This window comes from Schistocerca piceifrons, chromosome 4 (assembly GCF_021461385.2).
Source record: "Schistocerca piceifrons isolate TAMUIC-IGC-003096 chromosome 4, iqSchPice1.1, whole genome shotgun sequence".
NCBI classification, from domain to species: domain Eukaryota; kingdom Metazoa; phylum Arthropoda; class Insecta; order Orthoptera; family Acrididae; genus Schistocerca; species Schistocerca piceifrons.
Window position 1 is genome coordinate 389,173,412 of NC_060141.1, and position 23,862 is coordinate 389,197,273.

Genomic DNA, 23,862 nt, shown 5'->3' on the forward strand with positions numbered 1-23,862 from the left:
TGTGCACCAGAAGCGATGAGAAATTATCCAAACAGGGGCCATGGAATGACCAGAATCCACCCAAAATAATTATCGGAGCACGGGAAGAAAGGATTCTAAAAGTCTGGGTGACACGCCAACTAGGATCAGAGGTAATGATTCCGAGACAAGAAACTAGACCAGGGGTCTATACACCGCAAGCACTAGTAACAGTCAAGGAAGGGATGTGTATCACAAGTATAATGAACACCAGAGAACAGTATGTACGGTTTCCCACACCTGAAGTGTTTGCAGAGAAAGTTCCTTCTCTGAGCATTATAAAGTCCAACACACCCTGCCCACGTGGAAAGAGAAAGCAAAATCACAGCAGAGTTTGCTAAAAGAAAATATGCACACAGTGCACTTGAATAGTAAAGAACAAGAGACAATAGAGGAGTTATGTGCCGCTTATAATAATGTATTCCACTTACCAGGAGATGTGCTCATGCACACCACATTGGTAACACACAAGATCCCGCTAATTCCAGAAGTGGAAGGAACCACAATAAATCAGAGGCCCTACAGGATACCACAAGCACAGCAGGACGTCTTACAAACCGAAATAGAGGGGATGTTAGCCGAGGGCATAATATCACCCAGCACCAGTGCTTGAAAGTTTCCTTTCATAGTTTTACCAAAAAAACCAGATGTGAGTGGCAAACAGAAATGGTGGGTAGTGGCAGACTACAGGAAACTAAATGATAATAGCAATAAGTATGGTATATCTATTGCCCAGAATAGATGAGATACTCAACAGCGTAGGGAAGGCGAAGTACTTCTCCATGCCAGACCTTGCCAAGGGATACTATTAAGTACTGATGGACAAAAAAAGACCAGGAGAAGACTGTGTTCAGTACACCACCGGGCCATTATGAACATAACAAGATGGCGATGGGCCTGAAGATGGCTCCATCTACGTTTCAGCAACTGGTGAATACAGTGATGATGGGTGTACAAGGAAACAGTGTACAAGTCAACAAGGTATTCATATATCTTGATGATATTGTAGTAGTGGTCATATCACTAGAAGAGCACAATGCTCATCTGGAAGAAGTGTTTAATCGTTTGCGAATGGGAAACTTGATGTTACAAGTAGATAAATGTGAGTTTCTCCATGAGGAAGTGACATTCTTAGGACATGTGCTAACTGAGGAAGGATTAAAACCTGGTCCTAATAAATTGGAGGCAATAGAAAAATATCCGCAACCAAAGACAACGACTGAATTAAAAAGTTTTTTAGAGATGATTGGATATTACATGCATTTCGTGAAAAATTTCAGTAAAATTGCTAAACCTTTGCATGAGCTACTAATGAAAGAGGTTCCCTATTAATGGGACAGAGCGCCAGAAGAAGCGTTCCAGCAGCTGAAGGAGAAAATGCTCAGTCCTCCCACCTTCCAATATCTGGATTTTGACAAGGACATTTTAGCACGACGAATGTGAGCAGTCACTCTTTGGGCACTTATCTTAGCCAAGAGCTGATGGGAAAAGACTTGCCGATGGCATGCATATCAAAGACACTACACAAAACAGAGAGACATTACAGTGCTGTAGAGCATGAGTTGCTGGCAATAGTATGGGCAATCAAATAATTTCTGCCGTACTTATTCTGACAAAAATTCAAGATAATCACAGACCACAAACCACTGGTGTGGTTGTGCAGTATATCTGATCCATCGTCTAGGTTGTTAAAATTCCGCCTGAAGCTAGAGATGCACTTTTCCGTATCCACAGCATGTTAGATGAGGATGCACAACAGAAACAGAGTGCTGAGGAGCCAGCCAGGGACAATGACAAGTGTAAAGTTAAGCTGGCCGAGGCCACGTCCGCAGTGATGCAAGCCGAGTCAGCTGTAGCAGCGATAATGGCTTTGACACCAAGCACTGAAAAACAAGCCAGTGACATAGAGAAGATGCACTGGAAACAAGCGAGGAGAATGTGATGAGTATCGAAGAAAAGCTAGCAGTGCTAAACCAAATGGACATATCCTCTATCAGCGGACATCAGGGGACGGGGAGGACATATGAACGGGTGAAACAATACTGTACTTGGCCTGGGATGAAGGCAGACATAGAGAATTTCATAAAGAAGTATGAGATTTGCCAGAAAAACAAAATAAGGCACATAATGATGAAGCAGCCAATGGAATTAACACCAACCCCAGAGTTTATTTTGACAGATGCAATATTGACATTGTAGGCCCCCTACCACTGAGCCATTCCGGTAATTGATGTCTCCTAACATTTCAGGACTCACTCAAAAAGTCTGTTATAGCCAAACCAATTGACCACCAAGACACCGACACAGTCACACGTGAATTGGTACAGAACATACTTCTGAAGTTTGGGATCCCCACAGCTTTACCCGGTGACATGGTGGTTAATTTTATAAGCGATACTATGAAGTGTGTCTGTCAGCTATTTAGGGTACATAAAATACAGATGACAGCTTACCACTGAAAGACAAATGGTTCACTAGAGTGTACATATCGTATGCTAACTGAAATGTTTTGACACTACATTAGGTGAGATCAGGACGATTGGGGCCACTGGATTTCTTTCGTGACATTTGTGCACAACACGACTCCGCACCATACAGCTGTGACACACCTTTCGAATTGTTTTTTGGAAGGAATTGTAACCAACCCGGGTAATTACAGAGAAAACTTGCAAATGTAGTTTATAACTATGAGGATTATGTGAGTCAGGCCCAACAACGGATGCAGCTGCTGCATCAAGATGCATTCGTGGCGACCCAGGAAACCAAACAGAGAAATAAAGTTAATTACGACCAGATGCAAAACCCAAAGGCGTGATCACATGCTGTTGTATGATGCAAGCATGCGAAGAGGGTGCAGTAAGAAGCTGGACAGTCAATGACTCGGGGCGTACACTGTAGTGGGACATAAAAGGTCCAAATGTAATAATTAGATTAATAGGAAATAAATGTGTAAAAATACATATGAATCAGTTGAAAAAATTTTTCTGTGTAATATGGGATAATTAAAGTAGTGCATACCAGAGTGAACTGATATCAGGAAAAGAAGTAAGGGGTCGTGCAAATGGAAATGGAAAGCTGAGGAAAGCCGTTTCTGTTACAGATGAATATGATGCAGGTACTATGGGTGACAACCATGATGGGGAGTATGATGCTGACCATACTCGTGGAATGAGAAGCACCACCTATGGACATACGATTAATCGGACACTAAATGCAGTAAAATTAAGTAGGGGTGTAGATGATTGCGAGAAGAGCACCAGTAGGAAGGCGCAACAGGCCTTGATTATGATAACAAACACAGAACAGTTAATGCAACTTACGACCACGTTTAATGAAGTAGAGCGAGAGTATGACTTGTTGATTTCTGCCATTGTGGACGTGCAGAATGGTCTCCTAGAACCACATTTAATAAATCCTGTGCAGGTAGTTAAGTATTTGGAACTAATCATAGAAGAAGAAAAATTTGTTAACATCGTGTATAGATTTAAATGTCAGGAAGTCGTTTCTGAAAGTATTTGTATGGAGTGTAGCCATGTATGGAAGTGAAACGTGGACGATAAATACTTTAGACAAGAAGAGAATAGAAGCTTTCGAAATGTGGTGCTACAGAAGAATGCTGAAGATTAGATGGGTAGATCACATAACTAATGAGGAGGTATTGAATAGAATTGGGGAGAAGAGGAGCTTGTGGCACAACTTGACTAGAAGAAGGGATCGGTTGGTAGGACATGTTCTTAGACATCAAGGGATCACCAATTTACTATTGGAGGGCAGCGTGGAGGGTAAAAATCGTAGAGGGAGACCAAGAGATGAATACACTAAGCAGATTCAGAAGGATGTTGGCTGCAGTAGGTACTGGGAGATGAAGAAGCTTGCACAGGATAGAGTAGCATGGAGAGCTGCATCAAACCAGTTTCAGGACTGAAGACCACAACAACAACAACATAGAAGAACTGAAAAACAAAAAGTTCCCCAAGGAACTCACGAAGGACCAAGGATATCTGATATTTTGAGTAGTAGATTTAGACATTTTTTTTGCAGATGACATCTTAAGTTATGTATTAAGTGTACCTTTAGTTAATAGTTACATATATACACTGTATAAGGTATGGCGATTACTGACTGAATATGATAAGGTAAAGAAATTGTTCATTTCTATAGCACCAGAGAAGGAATTCCTCATAATAGATGAAGCGAAGCGACAATTTGCTCAACTGTCTCGTGACCAATTCCTTTGTAAAATGGTCACGATGAGAAAACAGATCTGTAAACAAAAATTCATCCTAATGTTGACTGATCACGAGCGATGTGAAGCTCACATGTTACAACCAGTCCAAGAGGTTCCCAAAAATTGCAATTTTAAATATATAATTTTAAATGAAAGTATCTGGACGCAGATACGCGACGACAAATGGTTGTACGTAGCCTCAAAGGGCAAAAGGTTCATGATACTAAGCAATGATTCACCACCCAGCGACATCATTGTGCGAGGCACTGGTAGATTAAGTTTCTTAAGTAAATGTAAGGGGTATGGTGCACAGATAATGTTGCAAGCTGATCATGTCATTCGCACCAACATAGATAAAGTAGACACAGTTCCTAAGCTAAACACAGATATAGATTGTTGAACATGACGCAAATCCCCATACTACTACCATTAGAGCATATAGTTAGACATCTAGACGATTTAAAGATGTCAGGCCGCAAAGAGAAAAAGCAAAACATGACGCAAATCCCCATACTACTACCATTAGAGCATATAGTTAGACATCTAGACGATTTAAAGATATCAGGCTGCAAAATGGACAACTTGCAAGATGAAATAGAGTACCAGCAGAGAACAACATTTAAAGTTGGTCAAACAGTATGTATTCCATGTGGGGATACGGGAGTTCAGTGGTGCTTTGTGTAGTACTTATAACTTGCTGTATGTGTATTTATTGCAAATGTTTTAGAAAGTGTGGAAGACAGCTTTGTGAAGTAGGAGGAAAATGTTGTACCAATGTGTAAGTAAGAAATACGGTTGTAACTGATAATAATCCTAGATGTATGGTAAGGTACAGTCCCTCGGACCAGAATGTACGGTGTGGAGAGGAGGTAGAGATAGTAGAGTATGAAATAAGGGCTGCACCACGTACTCCTCACACTGCCACAGTGTTATGGATAGAACGTAGTGAGATGCCGCAACCCACCAGAAAGATAGAAGTAAACATACCTATGTGGGAGTTGCCAATGCTGCGTGCAGACAAAAGATAACCTAACTCAAACCCTAAGATATAAACAGCATAAACAATGTAGGGAAAATATGTGTAAACTTGTCCAAGTCTTGGAGACTCATGTGGTGTAAAGTACATTAAATTTCTGATGCAAGGGCAACCAAATGTGAGTGATATAAGCATTCCAAAAAGACAGAATGAGTGGAGGTATGTGGACCCCGAATACAGATTTTTGTGAAATTGTAACTTATGTGACAACTGAAAATGCAAACTCTGTTAATGTACCAAGTACTCTCACAGAATATGTCATGCAATAAAGAATCTTTAATTTTTTTGATGTACAAAGACAAAATTGACAATAAAAGCTGGCACAGGGTATTAGTTGATAAATATTTTGCAACCTTGGAGTTCCAAGTTTACAAAATTTTCCCCAGGGGATGGGAGGTGTCATATATAGTAAAATACTCAGTGCTAAGAATAGTAAAATGGCTAAGTGGGAAGTATTCAGATTTTGTCAAAAAGACAGTTTAGAAACCGCTGCTGAACAAGAGGCCTATGAAATATTTGTCCAACATGTCAGAAGCTGCCATGCAAAGTTTGTTCAGCTAAAAAGGAGTGGACCCTGGAGCATCATGAGGTTTGTAGCCAAGCACAGCCGCCTGACCCCTGGACAGCATAGGCACCAGCACAAAGAGAACACTTACAGAGAAAGTTGAGCAATATCACATGCTAGCAGCAAGAAGTGGTGTGTTAGCCTCATGACAGTCACAAATGAAACTGCCTTCATGGAACATTCCAGGTGGGTGGTGTCAGTTGCAACCACCCCTTATAAATAGGCGACCCGCCAACTGGAGGCGGAGCCCAGATGGATAGATGTCAGGGACGCTACCTCTGTGTCGGTCGGGATCAGGAGCCGGACTTGTCATGATCCATAGCAGAAAGTACTTAGTAGAACTCCACTTGCCTCCACGCAGCAGTCGGGATGTTAAAGTTTCATACTTATGATACTTGCTCTTAGTAACATGTATATAGTTAGGGAAATGTGTCAGGGGGTACTCCGGAAAGTAACTACTCTATGAGTAAATGACTTGCATCCTCTAACGGACCAGATTCCTACTGCGTTCCTAACACTACACTAATCAATAGTATACTTTTCAGCTGAGGTCAGGGCTACAGTAGGCAGCCCATGAAGTGTCGCATCGGAATCACTGACTGAGGTAAGTTCCTCGTCTCACGCAGTGAGTGTCAGTCTTAATGTCTCTCAAGACACGACTCATTGGCAGGTGCAAGCATCTATCAAAATCTTGTTTCAATATATCCAGGATGCTCGTATTTCTGTCTCTGCCTTGGAAATGAAAGTTGCTAAATAAAATTGCATTTCAAACATTTTGGAAGGCATGAAACTGGAAGACCAGTCACATCTTGTTTTTGCCCAGAAACCTACTACCTTTTCTTAGTTGAATGAACTAGTTCCTTCTATGGAAGCAACAAGGTTTATGGATGGGCAACATGATCAGCATAAGGGATTTCAATCAGTCCCTCCTACCCCAAGTAACAACTATTGCCTGTCATCTACCAGTTCATTAGCTAGTAAACATTGTTATCCGTGCGGTTCCTATATCTGTTTAGTGTGTGACTGCCCGGTTAGGCGTGAACCTAGACCTAACAGATGACACCAGCAGGGGCGGGCTATAACTCTTGCGAGTAAGCCTCCTGCTCATTGCGTGTGTATTCATGCTCTCAATAAACTTGCTCCACCATATGTTTGCACCCACCTCAAGTCGAGTTTCATAATTTGTGTAAGCTGTCTCCAATACAGCTCTCCTTCCACAGATGTTGTGTCACCAAAGGGCGCTGGAATCTGAATTTAATCGGGTGCCCTTTAATTTGGTTACTGAGGCTGCTGTCATTTCGCGACTTTTAGGTCACATACTGGGTGAGCTTAAATTTGTTTGCATATATAATTATCTTGATGACGTCGTTGTTTACAGTCACTCTTTTGAAGAACACCTTTGTCATGCTGAGCAGGTTTTGTTGAGGCTTCGTTCTGCTGGGTTAACCATCAAGCCACCAAAGAATATTTTCACTAGGCAGCACGTTTCTTTCTTGGGTCACCTGGTTTTCAAAGACTGTATTAGGATTGATCAAGAATGTACTTCAGATATGAAAAAGTTTCCTCCCCAATGAATACAACAGGGGTGGCCAGATTCATTGGTATAGCAAACTACTTTAGGAAATTCGCCCCTAATCTTGCTGAGCTTGCTGCCCCCTTAACCTTTGTAAAAAGGGGGAAAATCTGTTTGGGGAGAGAGTCAGCAATTCGTTTTACAAGCTATCAAAACTGCCATTAGTAGCCCTCCGGTATAGGCTATTCCAGATTTTGGGAAGAAGTTTATCTTTCAGATGGATTCTTCCAATGCTGGAGTTACCACTGCACTTTTACAGGAAGATTTGGGTGAAAGGTGCCTTCTGCCACCTAACTAACTGTTTTACATGGTTTGGACCATTAAAGGCTCTTCTTAGTGGCAATGCACCGGTCTTTATCTCTAGTGAGGTTAAGCGGTTTTCCTTTAGTAGCACTATTATGCGTATTTCTATCAACCCATATTATCCTCACCATTCCTTCTCTGAGAGCGTTAATAGCAAATTTAAAAGCCGCTTTGATCATTACTTATGCCAAAGCTCAAACTGAATGGGATATGATTCTCCATTGGATTAATTTCGCCTTTAATTCTGTGTAACGTGAGGCATGTAAGGCTGTTCTGGCAGCGCTTATATTTGCTTACCCCCTTAATTCCCCTCTGTCCAATTTGTGGACAGTAAATGAACTTTTGTCTGAGCATATTACTCCTGACATTATTAAGTAAAACTAGGATAGGACAAAGAACAATATAGAGTTATCCCATTGTTGTCAAAGAGAGACATTATAATCAATGGAGAAAAATGTTCCGAGTCTGCATGGGGGGTAAGGTTTTCATCCGAAACTTGTTCAGAGTCTGCATGGGGGGTAAGGTTTTCGTCCGAAACTATAATGTGGGCAGGGGACAGCACTGAGGAATTACCGAAAAACTAGCTCCTCGATTTGTGGGTCCTTGCTCCATTGTTAGGATCTAGAATCCTGTCAACTTACTTGTCCACAATCTGGCTGCTGTTAGAACCTTTAAGATTCATGTGAGCAAGCTGAACCACGCTAATTAGTCTCTTCCCTTTATCCTTCCAATCCTGAAGCCATCTGAAACACGCTAATTAGCCTCTTTCTTTTTTCCTCCAGTCCTGAAGGGGGGAGGTATTGTCTGAGTGGGTGATGAGCTGTGGTGGTAATCAATTTTGCATGCCCTGGACTTCAAGCATTATTCACTGGTGCCACTATTGGCAGTGTGTATCAACTGTTGCTTGTCGCTGATTATCTCTCATAGAGTGAGTCCTAAAGTATGCTGTGAGCAGCTTTGGGAAGGCAGTAAGATCAAGGTGGAGAGTCAAAGTGGACTAGGGGCATTACAGGCCTAGTTCTGGACACAGTGGATCAGTCGCCTGTTAGCACTGTTTATGTTCAAACTTTGTGTAACTAGTGAAGTCAGAGTCCCAACACTGAGCTGAGTACAGCGTCCTTCTGTTTACGGCCATGGATTTGTCCAACTTTAATATTCCATGATGTGTGTGACTGGGTGCTACAAGCCGCACTGGATATTTCCAGGATTATCAAATATCTGACACTCCGTGTGTTTATGGTCAGTATTTCTCATACTGTGATAAGCCCACCTCTATTGCCTGTACTTGGTGGCTTTCTGGTGTAATTATCTAAGCCAAGGCTCTACTGTTTCAGATTATTTATATTTCTGATCAGCCGAATTTGGCTGTATATGTGATTGTACCTGTATTTTCAGTGTTCTGAAGCATTTTGCATTTGTTCTTTCATTTTATATTTGTTTGCTTTAGCAGAAATTTTCCTATATTTAATACATGTATTAAAATTGTGTTGTAGATTAACATGTCTAAAATACCATGCAAGGAGGCATCGCTTATAAGATCTAAAAGTACCGCCTCACAGGGGTAAGCTTTTCATTTTCCTTACATAACAGTTTTATTCATGCAAGCTTCCTTGCCATGTGGTTTGGATAAATTACTGTCAGATCTTATTCTGAGCATTTATGAAGTTTATCTGTATCAAATTTTATTCTGCTAAATTTTTTAAGAGACATTACCTTTGCCACTACTGTGCTCTTGATATTATGTAAATTTGGTTAAGGATAAGTTTTTCAATTTTTGTGGAGGATTAAGAGCCCTTTTGCTGCCAATTTCTTGAGACTGTGGCCATTAATATTTGCCTAACTAGTTTGTTTGGCCTATGTTTCACCTAAGTGGCATTTGTTAACAGCCGTACATAGTCTTCTGAGCCTCATGGCCAGGTTTTCAGTGGTTGGTGGCTGCATGGGCTTGTTGCCATACACACCACTTTGGTGTTTATCAGCTGTCTTTGAGGCATGTCCACGATCACCTTAGCCTGCTGGTTTGCGCTTCCTGCTAAAAGATTTAAAGTTAAGTAGTGGCCATGTTAGTTAACGTTCTGATTCATGGAACCATATTTAAAGTTCTACATTTCCTTTGGAATATGCTTGTATTGCACATTTTGTGAATTCCAGGTAGCTAGTTTTCCTTAAACAAAGCACTGTCTTGATTATTAAGTTACGTGAACGTTTCCAAATCATTTAACCATTATTACTGTTTGAGCCTAGCTTTACATTGTACTTGTCTCACGTGCGGATAACCTTAATCCATTGTGCTGTTTTGGTACTTGATAATATTTCCAGTAGATTTTAGGATGACTTTTAGCACTGTATTTGCCCACCTGTGTTTAGGGGCTGTTTTATTAAAAAAATGTCAAGTATTTTCTCAAAAATCCTTTGAAGGGTTTGTCAACTTTTCTTACATTATCTTAAAATATTGTTGCTATTGCAATTTGAGCAGTTTCTGTTTTATAAAGAATGATGTTTTTAAAAAATTTTGTGTTGTTTTATGTTTATTCTGGCACTGAGTTTTGTGATTCATTAAGGTAAAATAGTTTGTTAAAGCAGATTATTGGTTTAAGTAACTAATTAGCTTTACCATGTCACTCATAATTATTTGTAGTTATTATTTATTCCTGATATACTGTGGTGCCTAAATAAATGTTAACAATCAAATGACAAGTGATGCTGCTATTCAGAGTTTGCTCTTCCATGCTTTCCTTGTCCTACCCCATCCTGTGTTTAGAGATTTCAATGTGGTCAGTGGAAAAGAATGGTTTCATCGATAGAAACATATGACTGTGGATAGACAGATGGTAGAATAGGCCTTACTGTCAGAGAAGTAAGAAAATGAAAATTAAGATTCGGTTTGCTAGAAATGAAGAAAAAAAGACAATACAGCTCTATAGACAGCACCCCATACCACCCCCCATCCCAGTATCCCCTCCCTAATGAGTTCTTCACCAAGATGTGGAGGATGAAGTGTGCATACCCTGCAGAACAACCTTGTCTCGGCTTCATGTGAATGGGCCCCAAAAATTGAACCTAACATACACCTATGGTAAGCATGAATGTACGAAGTAACATGTTCATAATTCATAAAGCAGTCATCATTACAAGTCAGTCTATGGCCACTTATCTCACAAGCTATTTCCTTCCGATATGTAATCTGCCATATAAAAAGCCATACAATGCAACCACAATCTGTCCTAAAATTTAAGAAGTATACAACTCTTCATAATACATAATCTATATTTGGCATCATACATTGTGACTGTAATGAATTTGTTTGTTCTATTGTATTCCTTCCTTTTATTTAGAAGATAACAGTAGTAAGTCTCTATGCAACAGGACAGTGGCAATTTTGATGTCGTTCTATGACTAAAATTAGAACTGGACAGTAGAAGAGAGATTTAAATTAAAGATCACAGAATAGAAAGAGCAGAAGAAACTGCTCCAGAGAAAACAAAATATGAAATACTAAAACAGCTAACTCGGACACCGAACGGCTGGCAGCCTGCCAAATCTCCAAGGATCACAGGTTCAACTGTGGATTTGGATTTCTTTCACATAACAATATTGTATAATATAGAGTAAGAACTCCACAAAGTGCTACATTCTTCCTGCTAGTGATGACTTAACGCTATGACATTACCACCACTACTCCAGCAATTACCACCACTACTCCAGCAATGATGTTTAACTGGCTTACTTAACAACGGATCTGTAACAGCCGAATATACGACTCCCTTGTTCATTGCACTGTTCAAAACCCATCGTTTACATTTAATCAATCATTTCAATAAAATGTAAAAAGGCTATTGAGGCTCAGATATGTAATGACATAAAGCAATAAGACAATGAAGTAACTTGTGTAACTAAACAAATTTCATAAATAAATAAAGTTCATGCTGTCTTTTACCAGTCCATGAGAGACTCACATCAATACTGATCCCAGATGACCTTACGCCTTACAACCTCCTCCTGGATCGGGAGAAAAGATGCGTTGTAAATCTTTCTCACCTACCTCTCTGTAAAACAATGTTCTTTTCACCAACAAATTCATTGCATCCACAAATTGTAGAAAATCTGACATGATGCAGACCGCTACCTTCAAGCTTCACTTTTCCCACAAACATCACTTGACATAATAGCTTAAATAGTATGTAATTATAACATAAGACTTCTCTAAAGTAATCAACAAGGCACATATACCTATTGCTATAAATCTTAAAACGCAAAGTGATACTAGGGTCACTACGTGTACTTTCACTGCTTCCATATACACTGTTTTCAAATCTAAAACTGCTACCTTAATATTCTTTATCTTTAATATTTATTGAAACTAGGTTTCCCATCATACATTTAATACAGGGTGTACATAAAGTCCGGGAACACTTTCAATTATTTACTGCACAAGAATTAAACATTGTACAGATATCATACATACAGCATTTTGAAGAGAAACTCTGAAAGTGTTTTTTTTTTTTTTTTTTTTTTTTTTTTTTTTTTTTTTTTACAAACATTCGATATGAGAACCATGAGTGACCCAGCAGACGTCAATACAGTAATCAAATTCTTTCCATACCCATCCCAGCATGGCATCGTAGACTGTAGCAGTCGCTTCCCATATTCTCTCCTGGAGCTCTGGTACATCACATCTTTAATGTCTCCCCACAGGCAAAAGACACACAGAGTGAGTTCTGGTGATCAGGGAGGCCATTTCATGAAACAGCTGTCCCCTTCTGTAGCACGGCCGATCCAACGATGCAGCAGCTCTGTGTTCGGGAACCCACAAACTTCACAATGAAAATGGGGTGGAGTCCCATCCTGTCAAAAGATGAAAAGAGAGTCCAATTGCATTTGAGGCACCAGCCATTGCTGCAACATGTCCAAGTAGGAATACCCAGTGACAGTGCTCTTGGTGAAGAAGAATGTCCCGTGCAGTTTTTGATGTGACAAGGCACAAAAAACATTTACCTTTGGGGAATCACACTCAGATTAAATGCATTCAGGTGGATGCTTTGTACCCCATATTTGACAATTATGCTTGTTCACTTTCCCATTAGTGTGAAAAGTGAATTCATCACTAAAAATTAAGCAATCAACAATGCCATCCCCATCCTCATTCAATTGTTGCAATGGTGAACAAAAGCTCAAAACGCGTGTCTTTTCCATCGTCATTGAGCTTCTGCACTAGCTCCAATTTGAATGATTTCATAGACAGCCTCTGTTGCAGGACTTTCCACACAGTCATTGGAGCCATTTTGAGTTCACGGGATGCATGACGCACAAATTTCTTTGGACTACTTCTGAATGTCTCTCTGAATGTCTCTTCACATTCACTTCCTCACACTGGGACGTCCGCTTCTCTTTGCTGGGCACAAGCAACCGTTGTAATGAATTTGTTGTGCCAGTGGTAAGTGGCCTTCCTTATTGGTGGCTTTTTACCGTACTTGGTTCTAAACATCCATTGAACAGCTGTAACACATTTGTTTTTGTTGAACTCCAACACACAGAAAGCTCGTTCCGTACCTGAACTCACCATGTTTGCAACTAGCACTAACTTATCGGAAAATTACCAAACTATGCTGTGGCAGTATACATGAAAAAAAATAATAATAATAATTCAGGGTTTCTCTTCAAAATGACTTATGTATGACATCTGTACAACGTTTGGTTCTTGTGCAATAAATAATTGAAAGTGTTTCCAGACTTAATGTACACTCTGTATATCTAGTACTTGTAGACATTCCTCCAAACTAGTCAAAGTGTCTGGGGCACATATTACACCACCAAATTCTTTATTTTGTTCTAATATTTCTACCCATTTTTGTGTATCTGAGATTTGATTATTTAATGTCCTAGTTTCTTTATGTACCTCTTTTAACTGCTCATTCACTTTATTTCTTATTGGTTTACAATGTTCAATTATTCAGTCTGTAATTTGTAAGACAAATTTAATATTATTGTTTCTAAACTAGAAATCTTATCTACTTTGTACCTGTCTCCTGCCTTTGTCTCTTTAATACTGAGACGTCAGTATTGAATTCTTTAAAACTATTTGACAACTCTATCTATATTGTTGTTTGATTTGAGTTACGAGTGTGTTGTAGTACGGTCTTTGGCTCAACAGATGTTAGTACTCTCGTCTCAGTATTGAGAAAACAAGATAGCTGGAGCATGCTTGACATTCGAGCAACGAAAATGTTTTGTGAAGTGGTTTTTCAAGTTTGATAATGCCATTGATGTGCAATATCTGTGAAGGTGGGAATTTCAAACAGAACTGCCAACCCACCCAACAATCAAACGCATCACTGAAAAGTTTGAATTGCATGGAACAATTTGTGATATTCACAAAGGAAGATCAGGAAAACAGCATAAATCTACGAGGTGTGTTTTTTAAGTAAGTACCGTTTTGAAATTAAAAAAAGATGTGCTAAGATATCTCAATAATTTTATTTTTACATGAAAGCCTGTACCTAATCTACTTTTCTACATAATTTCCGTCAATATTGGGGCACTTGTCATAACGTTGTACCATTTTTTGAATACCCTCCTCATAGAAGTCTGCCGCCTGACTTGTTAAGCACTGCATCACCACTGTATTGACTTCGTCATCGTCTTGAAGATGCTGACCACCCTGGTGTTTATTCAAGTGCAGGAACAGATGGTAGTCACTGGGAGCAAGATTGGGGTTGTACGGAGGATGATCTAGAGTTTCCCATCGAAAAGAAGTGATGAGGTCTTTGGTCTGATTCGCCACATGCAGACGGGCATTGTCTTGCAGCAAAACGACGCCCTTGCTCAACTTCCATGGACTGTTGCTTTCATTCTGGTGTGACGTAGGCCACCCATGTTTCATTGCCCGTGACAATTTGGCTTAAGAAATCATCACCGTCGTTGTGGTACCGCTCAAGGAAAGTCAATGTACTGTCTAAACGTTTGGTTTTGTGCACATCCGTCAACATTTTCGGTACCCAACGTGAGCACAATTTTCGGTAATTCAAGTGCTGTCACAATGCCATACAAAACACGAGAAACATTCATAAAGTCATCCCGCAAGGAGGAAATCATGAAGTGTCTGTTTTCTGTCACCTTACTGTCTACTTCCTGCACAAAACTTTCATTAACGACTGAAGGACACCCACTCCATTGTTCATCACGCACATTTGTACGGCCATCTTTAAATGCTCTCACCCACTTTATTACCATTCCATCACTCATAATGTTTTCTCTGTAAACTGCACAGATCTCACGATGAATATCGATCACTTTTAGGCCTTTAGCACTAAGAAATCTTGTAACAGCCTGTACTTCACAGTCGGTGGGACTCACGATTATCGGAGGCATCTTAAACACTCAGTACACAATGTAAACAAGGAAGAATCAGACTGTAATGGCGTCAGTGTGTAGATTAAGGTACAGGCTTTCATGTAAAAATAAAAAATATTGAGATATCTTAGCATGTCTTTTTTTAATTTCAAAGCGGTACTTACTTAAAAAACAGGCCTCGTACAATTCCTGCTTCGTCGGCTCTCTTGTTGGAAATGTTTTGTTAATTCTCCACAGAGGTCTGCTACGCAATGTGCATGTGATGTGGGGGTTAGCAGTACAAGTGTATGAAGAATTCTGACAGCTGCAAAGCGGAAAGTTTACATTCCATGATTAATGATGACAATCCTGATCGCCGAACGCAATTTTGTGCATGGTATCAGCAAATGGAAACTGATGATGAACAACTTGTGACGAAGGTAGTGTGGAGTGATGAGGCACAATTTAAACTTAACGGAACCATGAATCGGAATAACAGTGTGTACTGGTCACCGGAAAATCTGCATGTTTATGTGGATAAAGCAGTCAATCTACCAGGAGTTCATGTGTGGTGTGGACTATCATCTAAGGGCTAGCAGGACCCTTTTCCTTTGATGCTACTGTCACTGGAGAGGTGTACCTGGAAATGTTATGCACATAAACTTTTGCCAGGTATACATGTGCTTTATGGAGCTGATGAAAAGGTCTTCTACCAACAGGACGGGGCACTACCACCTAGCCGTACAAGTTTTCCTGGATGTCAATTTTCTGGGGCATTGGTCTGGATGAAGAGGGCCCATTGAGTTTCCTTCACGGTCGCCAGGACTTTTACTTGTGGGGAACTGTGAAAGATAACATTTATTAATGTAAGCCACGCATGATGGAGGAGCTTCGCCACGAGATTACTGTGACGTGTGCTGCAATCTCCACTGTAACACTGACTGACGTAGTTGCGGCGGCTGCTCCTCGTTCTGTTACATGTATCGCTGCCAACAGTAAACATTTTGAACATTAAAAGTAACCATGTGCTAAACTGAAGGTTTTACAACATGTGTGATCAATTATTTAATGTAAAATAAACACATAAGTAATACTTTTCATTCCTTAAAGTGTGTATACATTTTTCTGGCAGGCTCTTTATTATTTAATTTGACTAATTTATCTAACTGCTCCTCTCAAGTGTTAATTAGAGCTACTAAATCTTCCATCTTCCTAATCTGAAGGGGTATACAACTTTAACAGAAATATATGTATTCTTGTTTGTATCTAAACAATGTTACTATATTCTGCCTCAACTACTCGAAGTTCAGAGAAATGGATCCTTACAACATTTCACAAAATAAACTACTAATAAAATGAATCTCAGTTTGGGGCTGTTTACAGCTCACTTGCTAGGGTGCAAGGCAAGCTGCAATCCACTGCCAATGCATTTCATATAAGCTAGGTGACATAGCAAAGAGCTACTGTGCAGCCATAGCATAGCCAGCTGACCAGCTGCTGCACTGCATTGTTGGAGGTCGCTGCTGCAGTTGTAGTCTTGAAATCCCACTACGGATTTCTTGTGTCGCCCATGAGATTCTTCTTCACAAATGTGACAAAATACACAAATATGTTCTGCTGCTAATTTGATTGCTATGGTCAACTAACATTCTTTTCTCAACTCTTAGAATCAATTAACAGTCCTTTGTATTTAACCTAATTAAACTTATTTCTTATAACTATTCAAATTAACTTAGGCAACACCACTGCTGTACCCTCTTCAATCTTCTAAGTTATCAACTTTGATTGCTCTGGACAATGTTGTATGTTCTACATCTTCTATTATTCTCATCAAAATTCTTGAAAAACCATAAATGCTCTCTTCTTTTCCCACTGCCAATTAGCAGCCTGTCACAGTTGTGCCTTGCCGATATGTTGAGATGACTTTCTCTTGCTACTACCCAAACATCCATCAAATGAGGGCATGGGAAGTGCGATGTTACATACTTAAAAGCTACCTGAACTACATTTTCAGTTTCCACAAATATCTTTTGTTGCCCTAAGAGGATAAAAGTGGAACATGGTATTCTGCAGAAACCCACATTACACCAGACTCCTTACTGGGTACATGAATGTATCATCCCAATGGCTACGTGAAACTGATGTTTCGACAACCTATTAGTGATAAAGAAACACTGCCATGACTGTCTCTGGGCCTGATCTTCACTTTAGCCACACAATTAGAAATAATGCTCATGGATAAATCCATAAATGGAACAGAGTCTTCTAATTTTTTAGACGTTTATACTGATACAAGCCTTAACTGGAATTCACAAGTTACAGATTATCTTAAACTTCTAACCTCTGCAACTTTTGCATTATAAATACCACCAGATTTTGGAGATGAAAATTTCAGACAGTTGACTTACTTTTCCTATTTTTGTTCACTATTGTCTTAACACATCATATTTGGAGATCACTTAGCATTGCCGGAACAAGCATTTGTAGCACAGAAGCATGTAAGGATAATATGTGGCAGCCCATGTACCACTTGTAAACAGCTCTTTAAACAGTTGGCAACAGCCTCTCAATGTATTTACTCCCTTACTAAGCTTGTTGTCAACAATCATAGTTGAGAAAACAACAGTAATATTTATAAATACAACACTCAACACAAACAGAAATCATATCTGCTTCACAATTCCTTCCACTCCATAGAAGTATTTCTGAGTTTGTAGTAGTAGTACCAGCAGCAGCAGCAGCAGTGTGTGTGTGTGTGTGTGTGTGTGTGTGTGACACTGGACATAGTTACATCACTTTATGCTTATTTATATGAAATGTAATATTGTAACATATACCTTGACATCTGCTTGGCAGATTCTGTATGCTTACGCCTCACTGTTGGAATTTTTTGTAACTTGTCTGCAGGTTTTGCCCAAGTCACTTCCAAGTCAGATCCATGTACCTTCTTCTCTGAAATTTTTTGAGAACACTGGTATTTACTGTGGGACATGGCTACAAACAAAAATATTGTATGACATGTGACAAGCATAGATGTGGTGATTCACTTACCATTCCAATGCTTCAATGCTTTTTCAGCATTCTCTCTATCTTTAAAATGGACAAAGGCAAAATTTTTAACCTTTTTAACCCTTGATATACATCCTTCTTCCGCCACACTTTCAAACATTGCCCGTATATCATATTCCGTTGTCGCTGCTGACAGACCTCGCACATAAAGAATTTTCACCTGAAAAATAACACACACCATAATGGATATACTTCAAAATAAAATTAATTTTATGAATCATTTAATTAACACATACATCCAGGTATGTGACCTCATGTATTTACTACTGTTCCAGTGCTAGATTCAGATCTTATAAAGTGTAATCTCATCCTGTTCATAGAGTAAGGTTGTCAGGATATCATTTAAACTCTGTTTAGATTGGGTGGGAGTAATTGGGCGGTGGGAAGTGACAACTTTTATTGACACTAGTTTTTACTGGGATTGCTTTTGGTTTTACCAGCATGTGAGGGGCAAGCCAGTACTATGACATTCCCTTGGTGGCCAGTGGCAGTTAAGACAATTCATTTTGTTATGTACCTTTGGGTGTTACATGTACTGCTATGGCTGATTCGCACAGCTAACATGCCTTATGAAATCGAAGAACGTTACAAACATCTGCTTACGAGCTAGTAAAGGATTGCTGCAGTACAGTGTTCACTGTACACATTCCAACCATTAAGTTGGTGACAGAAGACTGATTCCGATACACCTTACCCTAGCTGTAAAACAGTATGTGGCGGACTGGTGGATCAATGACCTACTGACAATTGACCAGCTCTAGTGAAAGTATCTCCAACACATAGAAGAAGAAATGCAGCACTTTAAAGCACAAGATAACTGAAGAAAAACTAAAACTAGACAAGCAATGGATAGTGGTAACCTTTCCAGCATCACTCTTAGTGATACTACCACATAAATCCTGGCCGAGGGGTTGAATTTTGCCATAGTACCTAAACACACTCCTAAAGAAGATATTATCGAATCATTCAGAGTTTTGTCACATCACCTGCCAAAAGCAGAAGCATAAAATAAAGACCCCTATGATGATGCCGCTAGTCCAAACAAATTCATCGAAAGAAAGTATCACAAAAGAAGAATGATATTACAATGTGGGACTCAAAATCGACTGTGACATATTGTAATACAAGCAAATGCATCACTGTAATCAACATGACTACTTACCAGAACAGAATGCACAATGTTCTCAATGAATCCATTTACATGGAACCTAGGGAAGATGGCCAAGATACCTAGTAGAATGGTGCAGGCAGAAATCTTGGACAGAATTCAACACATCCAAAAGACTGATATTGCAGGTTCCAATAGCATTAAGAATATGTGAGCTGCCCAAGGTACAAGCAAAACCTTACCATCAAAAGTCCACAGTCAATGGTATAAATTTGCTAATCTACCTCCTGGCAAAAAAACTCATAACACAGAAGCTGCAGTAACTGTTAGCTGTACACAGTTATTCATTAGTGACTCCGCACTTATGGTAAGTGTCAACATCACATCCTTATGCACAGATATACCAGTGGGACAAACAATAACATTCTACAGAAATGTCTGGCATCTTACATCTACATTCTTGTGCATCACTGTCTTAATGAACACCTACTTCAGGTGGAAGGGGAAAGTTTATGAACATACAGATGGTATAACTATGTGATCCCCAATCTTCTCAGTTGCAGCATACATCTTCATTGATGCATTTGAAGAACCAGTGCTTAAGTCTGTATGGTTATATCCAAAATTCTTATTTCGGTACCTGACATTTGTCCGCTCCTGGTAGCTGAGTGGTCAGCGCAACAGAATGTCAATCCTAAGGGCCCAGGTTCGATTCCCAGCTGGGTCGGAGATTCTCTCCACTCAGGGACTGGGTGTTGTGTTGCCCTAATCATCATTATTTCATCCCCATCAATGTGCAAGCCACCGAAGTGGTGTCAAATCGAAAGACTTGCACCCGGCAAGTGGTCTACTCAACGGGAGGCCCTAGTCACACAACCTCCTCCACCTGACATTTTTTATCAACTGGTCATATGGTAAAGAGGAATTGCACAATTTCCATCACTGTCTCCATCAACAGCATGCCAATATCTAATCCAAGCATGCCAATATCTAATCCACAATGGGGATTGAGAAGAACAGCTTGCTTCCTTTCCTCAATGTGGGAGCATACAGTGTGGTCCATTGATCGTGACCTGGCCAATTATCTCACGAAATAAGCGTCAAACGAAAAAACTAAAAAGAACTAAACTTGTCTAACTTGAAGGTGGAAACCAGATGGTGCTATGGTTGGCCCGCTAGATGGGGCCGCCATAGGTGAAATGGATATCAACTGCGCTTTTTAAAATAGGAATCTCCATTTTTTATTACATATTCGTGTAGTACGTAAAGAAATATGAAAGTTTTAGTTGGACCACTTTTTTCGCTACGTGATAGATGGCGCTGTAATAGTCACAAACGTATGGCTCTCAATTTTAGACGAACAATTGGTAACAGATAGGTTTTTTAAATTAAAATACAGAACGAAGGTACATTTGAACATTTTATTTCGGTTGTTCCAATGTGATACATGTACCTTTCTGAACTTATCATTTCTGAGAACGCATGCTGTTACAGTGTGATTACCTGTAAATACCACATTAATGCAATAAATGCTCAAAAGATGTCCTTCAGCCTCAATGCATTTGGCAATAAGTGTAATGACATTCCTCACAACAGCGAGTAGTTCACCTTCCGTAATGTTCGCACATGCATTGGCAATGTGCTGACGCATGTTGTCAAGAGTTGTTGGTGGATCACAATAGCAAATATGCTTCAACTTTCCCCACAGAAATAAATCTGGGGACGTCAGATCCGGTGAACGTGCGGGCCATGGTATGGTGCTTCGACGACCAATCCATCTGTCATGAAATAAGCTATTCAATACCGCTTCAACCACACACTAGTTGTGTGCCAGACATCCATCATGTTGGAAGTACATCACCACTCTGTCGTGCAACATCTTGTAGTAACATCGGTAGAACATTATGTAGGAAATCTGCACACACTGCACCATTTAGATTGTCATCGATAAAATGGGGGCCAATTATCTTTCCTCCCATAATGCCGCACCATACATTAACCCACCAAGGTCGCCGATGTTCCACTTGTCGCAGCCATCGTGGATTTTCTGTTGCCCAATATTGCATATTATGCCGGTTTATGTTACCGCTGTTGGTGAGAGACACTTCGTCGCTAAATAGAACGCGTGCAAAAAATCTGTCATCATCCCATAATTTCTCTTGTGCCCAGTGACAGAACTGTACACGATATTCAAAGTCATCGCCATGCAATTCTTGGTGCATAGAAATATGGTTCGGGTGCAATCGATGTTCATGTGGCATTCTCAACACCGACGTTTTTGAGATTCCCGCACAATTTGTCTGCTACTGATGTGCGGATTAGCCTCGACAGCAGCTAAAACACCTACTTGGGCATCATCATTTGTTGCAGGTCGTGGTTGACGTTTCACATGTGGCTGACCACATCCTGTTTACTTAAATAACATAACTATCTGGCAAATGGTCCGGACACTTGGATGATGTCGACCAGGATGCCGAGCAGCATACATAGCACATGGCCATTGGGCATTTTGATCACAATAGCCAGACATCAACACGATATCGACCTTTTCCACAACTGGTAAAAGGTCCACTTTAACATGGGTAATGTATCACGAATCAAATACCGTTCGCACTGGCAGAATGTTACGTGATACCACGTACTTATACGTTTGTGACTATTACAGCGCCATCTATCACAAAGTGAAAAAGTGGTCCACCTAAAACATTCATATTTCTTTACATACTACACGAATATGTAATAAAAAATGGGGGTTCCTATTTTAAAAAACGCAGTTGATATCCGTTTGACCAATGGCAGTGCTATTTAGCGGGCCAACCATAGTGCCATCTGGTTTCCCCCTTCAAGCTAGACGAGTTTCGCTCTTTGTAGTTTTCCCGTTTGATGCTTATTTCGTGAGATATTTGGCCCGGTCACAATCAATGGACCACCCTGTATAGAAAGCCTGATGGTTCACATATCTACAGTGTATGTAAGAAAAACACAAGTACTGAAGATACCTGCACGCTACCTCCCATAGTCACCCTAAACAAAATAATTCAGTCTTCCACACATTAACTAACAGAGCACATGCAATCAGGGATGTAAGATACTTGCAGGAGGAACTGTAGAAACTGTAATCCACAAACACTGAGAATGCCACGGCAACAGAACAATAATAGCATTATCATATCACAAAATAAGTCTGTGGGAGAGAAAAAGATGAAACAAAATAACATCACCCTCCTACCACCACGTAGGAAATCAGTGGATGAGTGGGAGAATTCTTTGCCCACTGGGCATCAAGCCAATCTATTGAAGCAGCAACACAATCAGAGATGTATTAAGCTTCACAAAGCAATCAATGAAGTCACCTATGAGTTTGGAATGGTGTACACTGCTGAAATGAGCATCCTATTACCACATGCCTAATGAATCACTGAAAACATATAGAGCTCACCACAGCAAGTCAGTAGTGGTGCAACATCACAATAAGTGTGACTATACTATACAATATCATGAAGCTGACGTACAAGCTAGTATACAGTTTACCTTTAAGAGAAAGATATGAGGCAATTGAAATTGTGAAGCAGCCTGGCAACATGAATAGTGACAAGGGATAGAGACTCGTATCATCTTAGTTGCCAACAGTAGCCAGTCTATTGGACGACAGCGTTACTGAGACTGTCCCCACCAGGTGTGGCAGTAAACATAGCAGCCAAATGCATATCACACACTGAGTTGGCTCAGCTGCCACCTGATGATTCCGTCTTTCTCAGTGTTTACAAGAAACTTTCCAGTACCACCTGCTGGATCGAAACACCATATGTCACTGTACCACCTTACCCCATGTTCGCCAATACCTGCCAATAGGCACCACAATAAAAACTACAATCAATAATGGTTGTCAATCCCTACTTCCCCATTCCTGCCATCAGGTTAAAGTAAGAGCTCAGTTATGTTCCAGATAAACTGACTTTACAAGCAGGATGAAATTACACTCCATAAAATCTGAAACACGTGAGGCAATCTGACCCTATGACTTACCTTAGAAACTAGATTTAGCTTTTGTAGACTTAGAGAAAGCTTTTGACAATGTTGACTGGAATACTCTCTTTCAAATTCTGAAGGTGGCAGGGGTAAAATACAGGGAGCGAAAGGCTATTTACAATTTGTACAGAAACCAGATGGCAGTTATAAGAGTTGAGGGGTATGAAAGGGAAGTAGTGGTTGGGGCGGGAGTGAGACAGGGTTGTAGCCTATCCCCGATGTTATTCAATCTGTATATTGAGCAAGCAGTAAAGGAAACAAAAGAAAAATTCGGAGTAGGAATTAAAATCCATGGAGAAGAAATAAAAACTTTGTGGTTCGATGATGACATTGTAATTCTGACAGAGACAGCAAAGGCCCTGGAAGAGCAGCAGAACGGAATGGACAGTGTCTTGAAAGGAGGATATAAGATAAACATTAACAAAAGCAAAACAAGGATGATGGAATGAAGTCGAATTAAATCAGGTGATGCTGCGGGAATTAGATTAGGAAATGAGGTGCTTAAAGTAGTAGATGAGCTTTGCTATTTGGGGAGCAAAATAACTGATGATGGTTGAGGTAGAGAGGATATAAAATGTAGACTGGCAATGGCAAGGAAAGCATT

General features: G+C 40.0%; 1 protein-coding gene across 1 annotated transcript in view; it reads right to left on the minus strand.

Moving 5' to 3' along the window:
• Positions 1-23,862, minus strand: part of LOC124795866 (probable RNA-binding protein 46) — a 166,140-nt gene that overhangs the window by 68,869 nt on the left and 73,409 nt on the right. Inside the window, exons 2-3 of the mRNA XM_047259948.1 lie at positions 18,104-18,281; positions 17,890-18,004 (exon numbers count right to left, since the gene is read on the minus strand). Of these exons, the coding sequence (XP_047115904.1) occupies positions 17,890-18,004; positions 18,104-18,281 (293 nt within the window). The remainder of the gene's footprint in view (positions 1-17,889; positions 18,005-18,103; positions 18,282-23,862) is intronic.